The sequence below is a fragment of the Somniosus microcephalus genome, chromosome 22, assembly GCF_052327205.1.
Source record: "Somniosus microcephalus isolate GS21.2 chromosome 22, FLI_Smic_1.0, whole genome shotgun sequence".
NCBI classification, from domain to species: domain Eukaryota; kingdom Metazoa; phylum Chordata; class Chondrichthyes; order Squaliformes; family Somniosidae; genus Somniosus; species Somniosus microcephalus.
This window is the reverse complement of record NC_141008.1, coordinates 47,911,422-47,929,076: the sequence shown is the minus strand read 5'-3', so window position 1 is coordinate 47,929,076 and position 17,655 is coordinate 47,911,422. Positions and strand designations below refer to the sequence as shown.

General features: G+C 55.5%; 3 protein-coding genes across 3 annotated transcripts in view; 1 reads left to right on the top strand and 2 right to left on the bottom strand.

The window, feature by feature from the left end:
- LOC147102269 (uncharacterized) overlaps window positions 1-1,790 on the bottom strand; it is a 30,553-nt gene extending 28,763 nt beyond the window's left edge. The window contains exon 1 of the mRNA XM_085964655.1: window positions 1,736-1,790. The gene's annotated coding sequence lies outside the window, so the exon portion shown is untranslated. The remainder of the gene's footprint in view (window positions 1-1,735) is intronic.
- LOC147102268 (uncharacterized) lies at window positions 998-4,557 on the top strand. The gene is made up of 3 exons (XM_085964650.1): window positions 998-1,358; window positions 2,754-2,862; window positions 4,064-4,557. The coding sequence occupies exons 1-3, from the start codon at window positions 1,224-1,226 to the stop codon at window positions 4,333-4,335; spliced, it is 516 nt and encodes a 171-aa protein (XP_085820776.1). The 5' UTR covers window positions 998-1,223; the 3' UTR covers window positions 4,336-4,557.
- Window positions 4,558-11,070: 6,513 nt separating this feature from the next.
- Window positions 11,071-15,492, bottom strand: LOC147102267 (uncharacterized). The gene is made up of 3 exons (XM_085964649.1): window positions 15,219-15,492; window positions 12,241-12,349; window positions 11,071-11,558 (listed from the first exon to the last, which is right to left on the bottom strand). Exons 1-3 carry the CDS (start codon window positions 15,336-15,338, stop codon window positions 11,287-11,289), a joined length of 501 nt encoding a protein of 166 aa, XP_085820775.1. The 5' UTR covers window positions 15,339-15,492; the 3' UTR covers window positions 11,071-11,286.
- Between the last annotated feature and the right edge of the window lie 2,163 nt (window positions 15,493-17,655).

Below are 17,655 nucleotides of genomic sequence, written 5' to 3'. Positions count from 1 at the left end.
AGCCCTCCCTCCTGCACCATCTCTCCAGACACGCATTCATCTGCTCTATCCGCCTATTTCTATACTCGCGCGTGGCACCGGAACCTTTGAGGTCCTGCTTTGTACTCTCTTTCCTAGCTCCCTAAAATCTGCCTGCAGGACCTCATCCCTCTTTCTGCCTATGTCGGTACCGATATGGACCATGACCTCTGGCTGTTCACCCTCCCCCCTCAGAATGTTCTGCAGCCACATCTTTGACCCTGGATCCAGGGAGGCAACATACCATCCTGGAGTCACGTCTGCAGCCGCAGAAACGCCTGGCGAGACTATCGAGTCCCCTACCACTATTGCCCTCCCACCCGTGGTGCCGTAGGCTTGGCTCTGGCTGTACTCCCCAGAGGAATCACAGAAACCCCACAGTGCAGATAGAGGCCATTTCGGCCCATCGAGCCTGCACCGACACATATCCCACCCGATCCCCGTAACCCCTACACCAACACATATCCCACCCTATCCCCGTAACCCCACGTATTTAATCCCCCTAACACTAAGGGTCAATTTATCATAGCCAATCAACCTAACCTGCACATCTTTGGACTGTGGGAGGAAACCGGAGCACCCGGAGTAAATCCACGCAAACACGGGGAGAATGTGCAAACTCCACACAGACAGTCGCCCGAGGCCGGATTCGAACCCGGGTCCCTGGCGCTGTGAGGCAACAGTGCTAACCACTATGCCCTCAGCAGTATGTACTGAATAAAAGATCTCACGGCCACTATTTCGAAGAAGAGCAGGGGAGTTCTCCCCGGTGTCCTGTGGTCAATATTTATCCCTCAACCAACATAACTAAAACAGATGATCTGGTCATTATCACATTGCTGTTTGTGGGAGCTTGCTGTGTGCAAATTGGCTGTCGCGTTTCCTACATTACAACAGTGATTACACTTCAAAAATAGTTCATTGGCTGTGAAGCGCTCTGGGAGGTCCTGAGGTCAGGAAAGGCGCTATAGAAATGCAAGTTCGTTCTTTCCAGCCACATTGAGCCCGTACTCTTATTGTGAAATGCCCAGTGAGCTCCCGGTTAGTCATAGACCAGAGCTGGGTGGCTGATTCAGCTCCGACAGACCGGGAAGGTGAGAAGTGGGCGTATTCCCCAATATTTCACATTCGGCCCTGTGAATAACTCTGACCGACCGGGAGACGGAGCTGGTGACCGGGAGACTGAACCGATAACCAGCCGGGAGATGGAACCGGTGACTGACCAGGCGATGGAGCCGGTGACTGAGTGGATCCGGCATCGGTTCCCCACGGTGGAGAACGTTTGTTCGGATGCGGTGGAGCAGCTGGTGAAGGAGAATCGGGAGCGGGTGCTGCTGGTGGTGAGTGACTCCCGGCCGACATTCCCATTCGGGGGAGGGGGGGCTCGTTGGGTAGCAGCTGTTCGACTAGGGGTGGAATCGCTCAGACGTCGGGGTCTGACCTTCCTGCTGACTGCGAGGGCAGCCACGCTCTCGGTGTGAGACGGGAGGAGACACGTTAAAGGACGGGCTGCCCTTGGGGTGGCGGAGAGATTGTCCTCAGTGTAACTTTACACAGGGCACGTGGGGAGAGGGGAATGCACTTTAACCTCCAATGGAACATTGTGGAATTTAATTGTGAAACACTCAAGCCTTGTCGTTGCTGCTGGTGATAAAGATTTGCTGAGTCTCCGCCGTCACTTCCACCTGCTGATTGAGCGCAGGGCTAATCAGTTTACCTTAAAACGGTTTAGTTCCCCGGCCCCACCCAGTAAAATCCAGGCTGGAGCGATGGTCCGCAAAGGTCTTCAGTCTTCGGCCCCCTGTGGGACCCTCAGCCGGGATTCCGGGGTTATTCAGTTGCCAGTGCTCATCTCTACCCCCAACATTGTGAACTATTCACTGGCCAACAGAGTTCGGAAAGGCCCCCGCCTCAGGCCGCTGCTGATTAACTGAAAGTCCCCGGAGTCGCTGGTTATGGCGGGCGGGCTGGAGTCAGTCTTCACTTGGCGCTTTCTCCGAGGGCCCCTGGTAGTGGGATAGTGCTGGTGTAGGGTGGCGAAGGGGGCGGTGGCGGGCGGGGGGGAAATCGGCGACAGGGTCTTGGCTTGTGTTCCCTCAAGTTCTGAACATTGAGAGAGGATCTATTCGATGAAAATAAGAGCGGATGAAAATGACGGGCAGGAAGAGACCAGCTGGCCCATCAAGCTGGCCCTGCACCGTGATGGCCAGAGCATCACGACTAAACGCTTCCCACATTCCTCGCCCCCCCCACTCCTGCAGTCATGTCATCTGGGAGAGGCAAAAAACCTCCGGGCCAATAAGGGGGAAATAATAGTCTGAAAAATTCCTCACCGCCCCCTCGGGCGATCGAAACCAGTCCAGAAGATCACATTCTGTCCACATCCTCAGATTCTCCCTGGCCTCCGCCCTCTCTACCTCTTCAGTCCACTGCTCGTGCACCCAACCGTGGGCCTACTTTGCCTCGTCAACCATCCATTCACTCCAACATTGGTGGCACCATCTGCAAACCCTTGCCACACCCCCACTCTCTGCTTTTCCCTGTCTCTTCCCTCTCTCCGGGCCCACCTCTCCATCTCCACTCCCCTCCCGGAACTCTCCAGCAGTCACTGCTGAAGATCCGCTCACTCTTCCCGCAGTGAAGGCGCTGTAGTCGGTTACAGAATGCGGGGTCAGTACGAGTTGCTGCGCCACAGGCAAAGAAACATAAAGACGAATGTCTCCCTGTTGTTCCAGGACACTCGGAGTCCGGCCGAATATGAGGTCAGTCACTTGGAAGGAGCAGTTCGCATTGACCCAGAAACCACCAACATGGAGCGTGTGGTGGAGGAGCTGGGCCTGGCAGGTAGGGACAGTCTGACCCCGCCCCCGCCCCCATGTTCCTGTTAATCACTGGACCCCTCTGCTGTCTGGACAGGACATCACCACCCAGGACCCGCCCTGGGAAACGGTTAAAGTGCAACAAACAGCCCAGACTCTGAACGGGACGTCCAGTAGAAATGGGACTGAGGCGGTGGAGCCGTGAGTGACGTGAGGTGATGGGACTCGGGGCTGTCCAGGCACTGACTCTCACTGGGGTACGGGTTCCACAGACACTGACTCTCACTGGGGTACGGGTTCCACACACACTGACTCTCACTGGGGTACGGGTTCCACAGACACTGACTCTCACTGGGGTACGGGTTCCACACACACTGACTCTCACTGGAGTACGGGTTCCACAGACACTGACTCTCACCGGGGTACGGGTTCCACAGACACTGACTCTCACCGGGGTACGGGTTACACAGACACTGACTCTCATGGGGTACGGGTTCCACAGACGCTGACTCTCACTGGGGTACGGGTTCCACACCCAGTGACTCTCACTGGGGTACGGGTTCCATAGGGTTTGGATGACCATAAGTGAAATGAGATGTGTGTGTTGGGGAGTGGGGGTGTGTGTGTGTGTGTGTGTTGGGGAGTGGGTGGGGGGGTGTTGGGGAGGGAGGGGGTTTGTGTGTTAGGGAGGGAGGGAGGGGGGGGTGTGTTGGGGAGGGAGGGGGGGTGTGTTGGGGAGTGGGTGGGGGGTTTGTGTGTGTGTTGGGGAGTGGGTGGGGGGTTTGTGTGTGTGTTGGGGAGTGGGTGGGGGGTTTGTGTGTGTGTTGGGGAGGGGGTGGGTGTGTGTGTTGGGGAGGGAGGGGGTGTGTGTTGGGGAGTGGGTGGGGGGTGTGTGTGTGTTGGGGAGTGGGTGGGGGGTGTGTGTGTGTTGGGGAGTGGGTGGGGGGTTTGTGTGTGTTGGGGAGTGGGTGGGGGGGTGTGTTGGGGAGTGGGTGGGGGGTTTGTGTGTGTTGGGGAGTGGGTGGGGGGTTTGTGTGTGTGTTGGGGAGTGGGTGGGGGGTTTGTGTGTGTGTTGGGGAGTGGGTGGGGGGGTGTGTTGGGGAGTGGGTGGGGGGTTTGTGTGTGTGTTGGGGGGTGGGTGGGTGTGTGTGTGTGTTGGGGAGGAGGTGTTGGCGAGTGTTCCGGTGTCCATTCCACCCTCTCCCATGCTCCGTCCTGTCTTGCAGGTGGTGGTGGTGATAAAGCTGTGGTGTGTTACTGTACCGTCGGATTCCACGCCTCACAGCTGGCACAGAAACTCCGCAACTTTTTGGCCAGAGATTCCGGCCAGAATTTCCTCACCTCGTTGAAAGTTTATAACCTGGAGGGAGGGTTCCTGACATGGGCCAAGGAGAGGAAGGCCATGGTCGATGGCAGGAATCAGCCAACGAGCCTCGTTCACCCCTACAGCCAGCTCTGGGTTCAGCTGCTAAAAGCTGAGTTCAAAGCCCCTGCGTGAGACCGGTTAGTGGCATTGGCATCGACGCTGCCTATCACCGGCCTGCCATCCGCCCTCGCCAGACTCGCCAACTCTGATTGGATGCATTCCTGGAGGTTTTGTCTCCTGACCTCCAGCTTCTAGCCGTCCCGCCCCCATAATCCTGCCATTGGTCCCCCGACACGTCAATCCTCATTGTGCCCCGCCCCCACGCTCCCGGCATTGGTCCCCCGACACGTCAATCCTCATTGTGCCCCGCCCCCACGCTCCCGCCATTGGTCGCCCGATACGTCAATCCTCATTGTGCCCCGCTCCCGGCATTGGTCGCCCGATACGTCAATCCTCATTGTGCCCCACCCCCCACGCTCCCGGCATTGGTCCCCCGACACGTCAATCCTCATTGTGCCCCACCCCCCACGCTCCCGGCATTGGTCGCCCGACACATCAATCCTTATTGTGCCCCGCCCCCCACGCTCCCGGCATTGGTCCCCCGACACGTCAATCCTCATTGTGCCCCGCCCCCCACGCTCCCGGCATTGGTCGCCCGATACGTCAATCCTCATTTTGCCCCACCCCCCACGCTCCCGGCATTGGTCACCCGACACGTCAATCCTCATTGTGCCCCACCCCCCACGCTCCCGGCATTGGTCCCCCGACACGTCAATCCTCATTGTGCCCCGCCCCCCACGCTCCCGGCATTGGTCGCCCGACACATCAATCCTTATTGTGCCCCGCCCCCCACGCTCCCGGCATTGGTCCCCCGACACGTCAATCCTCATTGTGCCCCGCCCCCCACGCTCCCAGCATTGGTCCCCCGACACGTCAATCCTCATTGTGCCCCGCCCCCCACGCTCCCAGCATTGGTCCCCCGACACGTCAATCCTCATTGTGCCCCGCCCCCACGCTCCCAGCATTGGTCCCCCGACACGTCAATCCTCATTGTGCCCCGCCCCCACGCTCCCAGCATTGGTCCCCCGACACGTCAATCCTCATTGTGCCCCACCCCCCACGCTCCCAGCATTGGTCCCCCGACACGTCAATCCTCATTGTGCCCCGCCCCACGCTCCCGGCATTGGTCACCCGACACATCAATCCTTATTGTGCCCCGCCCCCCACGCTCCCGGCATTGGTCGCCCGACACATCAATCCTTATTGTGCCCCGCCCCCCACGCTCCCGGCATTGGTCCCCCGACACGTCAATCCTCATTGTGCCCCACGCTCCCGGCATTGGTCGCCCGACACGTCAATCCTCATTGTGCCCCACGCTCCCGGCATTGGTCGCCCGACACGTCAATCCTCATTGTGCCCCGCCCCCCACGCTCCCGGCATTGGTCCCCCGACACGTCAATCCTCATTGTGCCCCGCCCCCACGCTCCCGGCATTGGTCGCCCGACACGTCAATCCTCATTGTGCCCCGCCCCCCACGCTCCCAGCATTGGTCACCCGACACATCAATCCTCGTGCCCCGCCCCCACGCTCCCGGCATTGGTCACCCGACACGTCAATCCTCATTGTGCCCCACCGCCCACGCTCCCGGCATTGGTCCCCCGACACGTCAATCCTCATTGTGCCCCGCCCCCACGCTCCCAGCATTGGTCGCCCGACACGTCAATCCTCATTGTGCCCCGCCCCCCACGCTCCCAGCATTGGTCGCCCGACACGTCAATCCTCATTGTGCCCCGCCCCCCACGCTCCCAGCATTGGTCCTCCGACACGTCAATCCTCGTGCCCCGCCCCACGCTCCCGGCATTGGTCACCCGACACGTCAATCCTCATTGTGCCCCGCCCCCCACGCTCCCGGCATTGGTCCCCCGACACGTCAATCCTCATTGTGCCCCACCCCCCACGCTCCCAGCATTGGTCCCCCGACACGTCAATCCTCATTGTGCCCCACCCCCCACGCTCCCAGCATTGGTCCCCCGACACATCAATCCTCATTGTGCCCCACCCCCCACGCTCCCGGCATTGGTCGCCCGACACATCAATCCTCATTGTGCCCCGCCCCCCACGCTCCCAGCATTGGTCCCCCGACACGTCAATCCTCATTGTGCCCCGCCCCCCACGCTCCCAGCATTGGTCCCCCGACACGTCAATCCTCATTGTGCCCCGCCCCCCATGCTCCCAGCATTGGTCCCCCGACACGTCAATCCTCATTGTGCCCCGCCCCCCACGCTCCCGGCATTGGTCACCCGACACGTCAATCCTCATTGTGCCCCGCCCCCCACGCTCCCGGCATTGGTCGCCCGACACGTCAATCCTCATTGTGCCCCGCCCCCCACGCTCCCAGCATTGGTCCCCCGACACGTCAATCCTCATTGTTCCCCACCCCCCACGCTCCCGGCATTGGTCGCCCGACACGTCAATCCTCATTGTGCCCCGCCCCCACGCTCCCGGCATTGGTCACCCGACACGTCAATCCTCATTGTGCCCCACCCCCCACGCTCCCGGCATTGGTCCTCCGACACGTCAATCCTCATTGTGCCCCGCCCCCCACGCTCCCGGCATTGGTCGCCCGACACATCAATCCTCATTGTGCCCCGCCCCCCACGCTCCCAGCATTGGTCCCCCGACACATCAATCCTTATTGTGCCCCACGCTCCCAGCATTGGTCACCCGACACGTCAATCCTCATTGTGCCCCGCCCCCCACGCTCCCGGCATTGGTCCTCCGACACGTCAATCCTCATTGTGCCCCGCCCCCCACGCTCCCGGCATTGGTCGCCCGACACGTCAATCCTCATTGTGCCCCGCCCCCACGCTCCCGGCATTGGTCACCCGACACGTCAATCCTCATTGTGCCCCACCCCCCACGCTCCCAGCATTGGTCCCCCGACACGTCAATCCTCATTGTGCCCCGCCCCCCACGCTCCCAGCATTGGTCCCCCGACACGTCAATCCTCATTGTGCCCCACCCCCCACGCTCCCAGCATTGGTCACCCGACACGTCAATCCTCATTGTGCCCCGCCCCCCACGCTCCCGGCATTGGTCGCCCGACACGTCAATCCTCCCGATGTCCCGCCTTCCTGCGGCCAATCGGAAAGCGAGCAGACTCATTGGATCACCCGATTGGATGATTCTTGACTCTCAGTCAAACAGCATTTGTTCCCCATCGCCAATATTGTTATAACAAGTAAACAAAAGCATTCAAAGAAAAGAAAAAAACCATTTGTTCAATGTCCCGATGATTTCTCGCTCCCGTGTGCTGCTCCCAGCCGTGTCCTGGAGATTAATCTTCAATCCCTGGAGACTCCAGCCCAATCCTGCAGGGTTGGAAACCCCTAATCCTGACAGTCCCTGGTTTGCTGGGAAGTTATAGTCCAGGGATCAATGGGAATGATTCACTGGAACGGTGCATCTGCACAGAATCCGATTCTTAACTGGAGCATGAATTCATTCATAGAATTACACAGGATGCACAGCACAGAAACCGGCCATTCGGCCCAACTGGTCCTCCCTCCCCTCTTCATCTCACCCCATCACCATCTCCTTCTATTTCTTTCTCCCTCAGGTGTTTATCCAGCTTCCCCTTAAATGTATCTATACTATTCGCCTCAACCACTCCCTGTGGTAGTGAGTTCCACATTCTCACCACTCTCTGGGTAAAGAAGTTTCTCCTGAATTCCCCATTGGATTTATTAGTGACTCTCTTATATTTATGGCCCCTAGTTCTGGTCTCCCCCACAAGTGGAAATATTTTCTCTATGTCTACCCTATCGAACCCCTTCATAATCTTAAAGACCTCTATCAGGTCACCCCTCAGCCTTCTCTTCTAGAGAAACGAGCCCCAGCCTGTTCAATCTTTCCTGATCGTTATAACCTCTCAGTTCTGGTATCATCCTTGTGAATCTGTTTTGCACCTTCCCCAGTGCCTCATATGCTTTCTTTAACATGGAGACTAGAACTGGCCGAGTGTGGTCTAACCAAGTTTTGAGACATCTTAACTTCACTGCGTGGAACTCTCTCGATGTCTGTACTGACTGGCTGATTCTTGGGCTCTGTCAGTCGTCAGTGTGAGCAGGAATTGTCTTGGGGCACGGGTGACACCGGCAAGTCCGCATTTATTGCCCGTCTCTAATTGCCCCTGAGGGCAGTTTAGAGGCAACCACATAACTTGGGACTGGAGTCACATTTGGCCAGACTCCCTCTCCTGAAGGACAACAGGGAGCCAGTTTTTACCAGCACTCCATCCACGGCGCGAGGCAAAACCACCAGATTTATTGGGCTCAATTATCACTCCGTACCATAGTGGGGTTTGAACGCACGATCTCGGGGTCGATGGTGCAAAACAGGAACCACTAGGCCATCCCACCCGGATCTAAACGTTTCTACAAATCTGTCATTTTTAAGAAAAAAAGGTTTTGAAATGTAATTGAGAACTTAGCTTGTGTTCATTGTTGATCTATTAAATCTAATTTACTCGTTGCACTTGATTGATTTCAGTGAATCTTTTCTTACACTATTGAGAAGCCCAGATTTAAGGTCGAGGGTCACCGTGCAGGAAGCCATGAGGCTGCAAGGGTAAAGGAGAAGGCAGGACTGATTCGGAGACGACAAACTTGGGTTTCAAAGTCCGTAGATTGTCAAAAGGTTGTGGGTTCCAGTCCCACTCCAGAGATATAAGCCAGGCTGACACTCTAGTGCAGTGCTGAGGGAGTGCCGCACTGTCGGAGGGGCAGTGCTGAGGGAGCATCGCACTGTCGGAGGGGCGGTACTGAGGGAGCGCCGCACTGTCGGAGGGGCAGTACTGAGGGAGCGCCGCACTGTCGGAGGGGCGGTACTGAGGGAGCGCCGCACTGTCGGAGGGGCGGTACTGAGGGAGCGCCGCACTGTCGGAGGGGCAGTACTGAGGGAGCGCCGCACTGTCGGAGGGGCGGTACTGAGGGAGCGCCGCACTGTCGGAGGGGCGGTACTGAGGGAGCGCCGCACTGTCGGAGGGGCGGTACTGAGGGAGCGCCGCACTGTCGGAGGGGCGGTACTGAGGGAGCGCCGCACTGTCGGAGGGGCGGTACTGAGGGAGCGCCGCACTGTCGGAGGGGCGGTACTGAGGGAGCGCCGCACTGTCGGAGGGGCGGTACTGAGGGAGCGCCGCACTGTCGGAGGGGCGGTACTGAGGGAGCGCCGCACTGTCGGAGGGGCAGTACTGAGGGAGCACTGCACTGCCGGATGGGGCCGTCTTTTGGATGAGACGTTAAACCGAGGCCCCGTCTGCCCTCTCAGGTGGATGTAAAAGATCCCACGGCCACTATTTGAAGAACAGCAGGGGGAGTTCTCCGTGGTGTCTTGGGGCCAATATTTATCCCTCAATCAACATCACTAAAACATGATCTGGTCATTATCACATTGCTGTTTTTACATTGCAACATGTATTCTAGTTCACGCGTGCTTCATTAGCTGTGAAGCGCTTTGGGACGTCCTGAGGTGGTGAAAGGCGCTGGAGAAATGGCTCCCTGAGCATCTCCCCTTCCCATCGCACCACTATCGGTGACACAACCTCACATCCCAGCAAAGTTGGGTAATTATTTGTTGCTGATTTGTTTCTGGGCAGTGTATCGCCATGACAGTAAGAGGTGGAGCGAGATTATTAATGCAAAAGATCAGCTTCCGCTCAGAGCTGCTTCCACAGCCTTTGGACAAGGGCCCAACTGTCCAATTAGAAGCTATTGTGCAGAGAGGCCGGAACTCAGAGTGTGAAAAGACAAGGTCACAGCAGTAAAGGAGGAAGCTGCTGCCTCTGCTACCTGACGAGGGCATTTCCTCATCACCACTGCAACAGGAACAGCCCGCAGGATTGGACCTGGGCCATGGACAGGGGGAGGGGCAATGCGTTAGCTCCGTCCACCAGTGTCGGGTAAATTAGCCAGGGTCCCGGAGTCTGACAGCACAGTGAGGGGGCAAGTGGTTCTGTTGTGCTCTATTGCTCCGAGCTGGTTCCTTTCTCCCAGCGAAGGGGAACCCGTACCCCAGTGAGAGTCAGTAGCTGTGGAACTCGTACCCCAGTGAGAGTCAGTGTCTGGGGGACTCGTACCCCAGTGAGAGTCAGTGTCTGTGGGACTCGTACCCCAGTGAGAGTCAGTGTCTGTGGGACTCGTACCCCAGTGAGAGTCAGTATCTGTGGAACCCGTAGCCCAGTGAGAGTCAGTGTGTGGGGAAGCCGTACCCCAGTGAGAGCCAGTGTCTGTGGGACTCGTACCCCAGTGAGAGTCAGTATCTGTGGGACTCGTACCCCAGTGAGAGTCAGTATCTGTGGAACCCGTAGCCCAGTGAGAGTCAGTGTGTGGGGAACCCGTACCCCAGTGAGAGCCAGTGTCTGTGGGACTCGTACCCCAGTGAGAGTCAGTATCTGTGGGACTCGTACGTCACTGAGAGTCAGTGTCCGTGGAACCTGTAACCCAGTGAGAGCCAGTGTCTATGGAACCCGTACCCCAGTGAGAGTCAGTGTCTGTCGCACCCGTACCCAAGTGAGAGTCGGTGTCTGTGGAACCCGTACCCCAGTGAGAGTCGGTGTCTGTGGAACCCGTATCCCAGTGAGAGTCAGTGTCTGTGGAACCTGTACCCCAGTGAGTCGGTGCCTGTGGAACCCGTACCCCAGTGAGGGTCGGTGCCTGTGGAACCCATACCCCAGTGAGAGTCAGCGTGTGTGGAACCCGTACCCAAGTCAGTGTCTGTGGAACTCGTACCCCATTGAGAGTCAGCACCTTCAGGAGAGGAGTGGGGATGTTTAAGGACACAATAAAATACAGATTCCACACTGCACAGTCTCATCTCTCGAGTCGTTTATTTTATACTGAGCCCCACCTAGCACAATTTTGAAGTGCTCGTTCACAATCTATTAGGATTCTCAGATCTTGCTCACCCGCAGAATTTCAAAGTCATCAGCACTATTTGAATCCCTGATCCCGGGATGCGAACCTCCCAACAAATCAGCTGCCGCAGAACCCGACGGGATAGGAGGCAGCAAGTCGCTGTGTCCGCTCAGATAGGGGCCCTGAACGCCGGCTCCAGGAGCTGACCCCACACCTCGTTGTAGGGATGAACCAGGCTCGTGGGCTGGTCCTTGCTGTCCACGATAGGCTTCCTCTCGTTGGCCCATTTCGCCAGGCCCCCCTCCAGATTATAAACCTTCACCGGCCCGCGCGGAGCCTGTCCTGATTCCCGCCTCAAAGAGTCGTGGATTCTCTGCGCCATTTGCGAGCCGTGATATCCGGCGGTACAATAACAGACGACCGCTTTATCCTCCAAACAACCTGCAACAAAAACCACCGTTAGAATGAGAAACCACAACACCAATAAGATTCAAATCAAGCAGTCGATGTCCCAGGGTGTTGCACAGGGTGCAGGAGGGGCAAGTGATGTGGGGTTAGAGGTCAAGGAGATACCTGGACCGGGCTGGGCCGACGCAATTCTGTCCCTTTATTAAAGTCAAACATTCTGTCCTTATTTATGTTTCCAGTGTAAATCCCTATGCTCGTATTTATCATGCAGAAAGCCTATGTAAACTGTCACGCTGCAATTACACCCTTGTGCCAGTGGTGTTGCTAGTAGATGGGTGTCATTACACCCTGACATCGGAGTTTCTATTCTAAATGTGGATCTAGGCATTAGAATGGAGAAAAGTTGACAGGAATTGCGAGCAGATGGAACATTTTTAATATGTTGCGTACAGACATTGAACTGCGGCCTTCCCCTGGGTTTATAGAGACGCTGGACAGCCCCGAGTGCCATCAACTCACGTCACTCACGACTCCACCGCCTCAGTCCCAATTCTACTGGACATCCCATTCAGAGTCTGGGCTGTCTACGAGCTCTTCTGGTCTGTTTGTTGCACTTTAACCATTTCCCAGGGCGGGTCCTGGGTAGTGACGTCCTGTCCAGACAGCAGAGGGGTCCAGGGATTAACAGGAACACGGGGGGTCAGACTGTCCCTACCTGCCAGGCCCAGCTCCTCCACCACACGCTCCATGTTGGTGGTTTCTGGGTCAATGCGAACTGCTCCTTCCAAGTGACTGACCTCGTATTCGGCCGGACTCCGAGTGTCCTGGAACAACAGGGAGACATTGGTCTTTATGTTTCTTTGCCTGTGGCGCAGCAACTCGCACTGACCCCGCATTCTGTAACCGATTACAGCGTCCCAAACCGGTTCACAGCGGGAAATATTCACCGGGGTGGGGGGGTGCTGGAACTCAACCATCGTTGGAATATTAACCAGGTGTCAAAGAGCCAAGCTCATCGGAACAGGAGGAGGCCATTCAGCCCCTCGAGCCTGTTACACAGGAACAAGAGGAGGCCATTCAGCCCCTCGAGCCTGTTACATTGGAACAGGAGGAGGCCATTCAGCCCCTCGAGCCTGTTACACAGGAACAGGAGGAGGTCATTCTGCCCCTCGAGCCTGTTACACAGGAACAGGAGGAGGTCATTCAGCTCCTCGAGCCTGTTACACCAGAACAGGAGGAGGCCATTCTGCCCCTAGAGCTTGTTACATGGGAACAAGAGGAGGTCATTCAGCCCCTCGAGCCTGTTACATTGGAACAGGAGGAGGCCATTCAGCCCCTCGAGCCTGTTACACGGGAACAGGATGAGGCCATTCAGCCCCTCGAGCCTGTTCCGCCATTCAATCAGGTCATGGCTGATCTGCACCTCAACCCCATTTCCCCGCCTTTGCTCCGTATCCCTCGATCCCCAGACCCAACAAGAATCTATCGATCTCAGTCTGGAAAGCTCCAATTGAGCCCCAGCCTCAACAGCCTTTTGGGGGGGGGGGAAGAGAGTTCCAGATTTCCACCACCCTTTGTGTGAAGAAGTGCTTCCCGACATCACCCCTGAACGGCCTGGCTCTAATTTTAAGGTTCTGCCCCCTTGTTCTGGACTCCCCCCACCAGAGGAAATAGTTTCTCTCTATCGACCCGATCAACTCCTTTTATTAACAGATTACAGATAACGCTGGGTCCGTGTGATCTCCTGGTCCGGATTCTATCGCCTGAGGGAGTCAGAGATGATTTTTCCAGGGTATTTTTCCACTTATTGGCCCTGGGTTTTTTCTGTTTTTTTGTCTCTCCCAGGAGATTACCTGGTGGGGGACAGATGGGGCGGTGGTGAGGGGAGAAGTGTTTTCTCGCGATGCTCCGGCCGGCTTGATGGACCAGCTGGTCTCTTCCTGCCCCTCATTTTCATATCTTTTTTTAAACCCATCGATCAGATCACCCCACAACAACAACAACAACTTGTATTTATATAGCGCCTTTAACAGTAAAACGTCCCAAGGCTCTTCACAGGAGCGATTATCAATCAAAATTTGACACTGAGCCACATAAGGCGATATTAGGACAGGTGACCAAAAGCTTGGTCAAAGAGGTCGGTTTTAAGGAGCGTCTTAAAGGAGGAGAGAGGCGGAGAGGTTTAGGGAGGGAATTCCAGAGCTTAGGGCTCAGGCAGCTGAAGGCACGGCTGCCAATGGTGGAGCGATGGAAATCGGGGGATGTGCAAGAGGCCAGAACTGGAGGAGCGCCGAGATCTCGGTGGGTTGTGGGGCTGGAGGAGGTTACAGAGATAGGGAGGGGCGAGGGCCATGGAGAGATTTGAAGATAAGATCGAGGCATTGCTGGAGCGGGAGTCAGTGTAGGTCAGAGAGCACCGGACGGCTGAGACCCAGCGAGTGCAGTGACCCAGCGAGCGCAGAGACCTAGCGAGCGCAGAGACCCAGCAAGCGCAGAGATCCAGCGAGTGCAGTGACCCAGCGACTGGCCCTGACAATAAATCCCCAAAAAACCAAAGTCCTTGTGTTCCAGCAACCCTCAGTCAACTAGTCCTGGGACTCAGTGAAGTAACCAACACTACTAACAATAACCAGCCCCAGGACAGTGACAGCGTAACACAAAGAATTCAACCCAACACAATCGTCGCTAAGCAAAAGGAAAAATATCTGTCATATTGGGCAGAAACAACAAAAACCCAAAGCAAACTCAATTGCTACTTGGCCCTAAACAGACAATACAACATGGCTGATTACCTGACCATGGTAAAGGATAGCAAACTGAGAAAAACTTTGACAATGTACAGACTTAGTGAACATAACCTGGCGATCGAAAAAGGTAGACACAGACAGACCCAGCTACCAAGAGAGGACAGGATATGCTCTCACTGCAGTTAGGGAGTGGTGGAGACAGAGATGCACTTCCTCACAGCTTGTAGAAAATATCAGGGCATAAGGGAGAATTTCTACCCAAAATTCACAAAAATATGCCCGGAATTCAGAAATTTGAATGACGACCAAAAACTCCCATACCTACTAGGGGAAGAGAGAAATTGCGTAACACTAGCGGCACACTATGTTACAGCTTGCCATAAACAGAGGGACAACCAGTAAATATAAGAAAAGAGTATATATAAAATATATGAATGTATATTTATACACTCAGGGATATATCTGTTTATACACTGTATGGATAGATCTGTATTTTTGTGAACAAACATGAATGTTTTCCGATGCTTTGGCAACATAAGATGTAACTTGTCATGCCAATAAAGCGATTTGAATTGAATTGAATTGAATTGAGTGCAGTGACCCAGCGTGCAGAGACCCAGCGAGTGCCACTGTTCTCACCAGCAGCAACGACAAGGCTTCAGTGTTTCACAATTAAATTCCACAATGTTCCATTGGAGGTTAAAGTGCATTCCCCTCTCCCCATGTGCCCTGTGTAAAATTACACTGAGGACAATCTCTCCGCCACCCCCAGGGCAGCCCGTCCTTTAACGTGTCTCCTCCCGTCTCACACCGAGAGCGTAGCTGCCCTCACAGTCAGCAGGAAGCTCAGACCCCGACGTCTGAGCGATTCCACCCCTAGTCGAACAGCTGCTGCCCAACGAGCCCCCTCTCCCCCGAATGGGAATGTCGGCCGGGAGTCACTCACCACCAGCAGCACCCGATTCTCCTTCACCAGCTGCTCCACCGCATCCGAACAAACGTTCTCCACCGTGGGGAACCGATGCCGGATCCACTCAGTCACCGGCTCCATCGCCTGGTCAGTCATCGCCTCCGTCTCCCGGCCCGTCACCGTCTCCGTCTCCCGGTCGGTCAGAGTTCTCCAGAGGGAGGGAATGTGAAATATTGGGGAATACGCCCACTTCTCACCTTCCCGGTGTGTCGGAGCTGAATCAGCCACCCAGCTCTGGTCAATGATTAACCGGGAGCTCACTGGGCATTTCACAATAAGAGTCCGGGCTCAATGTGGTTGGCAGGAATCACTGGGGTCATTTGCGGGTCACTCGGCTTACTGCAGCTTCTGACTGTAACTGAGAAACGTTGGTGAGAGGGTCTCGAACCCCCGAGTGTGTCTGAGCTCGCCCTGCGACCCGTAACCCCGCCAGAGAGTGAGGGGGCATTCAACACCAGGGAGGAAGGAAGAGCATTTCTACAGCGCCTTTCCCAACCTCAGGACATCCCGAAGCGCTTTACAGCCAATGAAGTACTTTGGAAGTGTGGTCACTGTTGTAATGTAGGAAACACAGCAGCTAATTTGAGCACAGCAAGATCCCACAACCATCAATGTGATAATGGCCAGAGAATCTGTTTTTCGGTGTTGATTGAGGCATAAATATTGGCCCAGGACACCTGTTCTTCTTTCAAGTAGTTTAAAGTGACTATTCAACTATGGAGGGCCGTTACAGCCGAGGTGATCCCAGCCCCTGATCCCAACCCCTGATCCCAGTCCCTGATCCCAGCCCTGATCCCAGCCCCTGATGCCAGGCCCTGAACCCAACTCCTGATCCCAGGCCCTTATCCCAGCCTCTGATCCCAGGCCCTGCTCCCAGACCCTGCTCCCAGACCCTGATCCTAGGCCCTGCTATCCCCCAATGATTTTTCTCCTGGGTGTCACTCGGAGCCGTGTCCTGGAGATTAACCTTCAATTCCTGGAGTCTCCAGGGCAATCCTGGAGCGTTGGCAACCCCACCCACAGAGCAGGGAGCTTCCCTGTGCTCCTCCCGGATAATCGTCCTCTTCCCTCCCAAAGATACTTTTGTTTATCTGAAGGGACTAATCGTGCAGGTGTGGGGTCCCATTAATTTACTGAACTACAACCATTTAAATAAAGCAGCGCAGAGCGGGTCAGTGGGGCAGACTGAGGGCCGGTGTCGGAACAAGGCGCAGGTCACCACCCTCTGCTGGATGGTGCTTTACATTACAACTCACTGAATTCAAGAGAGAGGGAGTGAGAGAGACAGAGATAGAGACAGAGAGAGAGAGTGAGACAGAGAGAGGGGGACAGAGAGAGAAAGAGACAGAGAGAGAGAGACAGAGAGGGGGGGACAGAGAGAGAGAGAGACAGAGTGACAGAGAGAGAGAGAGAGAGAGACAGAGAGAGGGAGACAGAGAGAGAGAGACAGAGAGACAAAGAGAAAGACAGACAGAGACAATGAGAGAGACAGAGAGAGAGAGACAGAGAGTGAGAGAGACAGACAGACAGACAGAGAGACAATGAGAGAGACAGCGAGAAAGAAAGAGACAGAGAGACAGACAAAAAGAGAGGGGCAGAGAGACAGAAAGGAACAGAAAGAGACAGATAGATAGAGAGATAGTGACAGGGAGAGACGGATGAAGAGAGAGAGAAATGGACAGAAAGAGACAGATAGATAGATAGTGACAGGGAGAGATGGAGAAATAAAGATAAAGGGCCAGAGAGTGAGAAAGAGAAGGAGACAGTAACCCACAACCTGATGGGGAGAGGCACATACACAGAGAGACCAGTTAATGGGCCATCTTTGAAAAGGAGCTGCTGTGGCGGAGCCACCAAAGGACTCAGATCGTTTGTACATAATTCCTTTAACAACATGTTAGCTACAGTCTGAGTCTGTACCTTTATTTATGCTGTTTAACTGTACAGAGTGTGGTTGCTTTAACAGCGCGGTTAAAACGTGATGACGTCACGCCGTTCATCACATGACCCCCCACTGGCGGGAAAACGTCATGACGTCATGACGTCAGCCACAGGACTGCAGGGGCAGTCCTCGTGGAGCCTCCAGAGAGAGCAGACCTACATTCGATTGTTATCCTGCAGTTTATTGTTAAAGCCTGTTTGTTTCATTAAAGTTCATTTTGTTTGATCGCCTGAGTAGAACTCAGTCTTTTAGTTAGGAACCCACGTTCCTACATTGGTGAGTCCGACTTTCGTGAACAGTTTTCGCGGAAGATCTTCAGCATGGACACGAACGCCGTGACTCTGAAACTGCCACAATTCTGGGAGCAACAACCAGACGCCTGGTTTATCCAGGCTGAAGCCCAGTTCGCCATCAGGAACATCGTCGCGGATCAGACCCGTTATTACTACGTGGTCTCCGCCCTCGACAGCG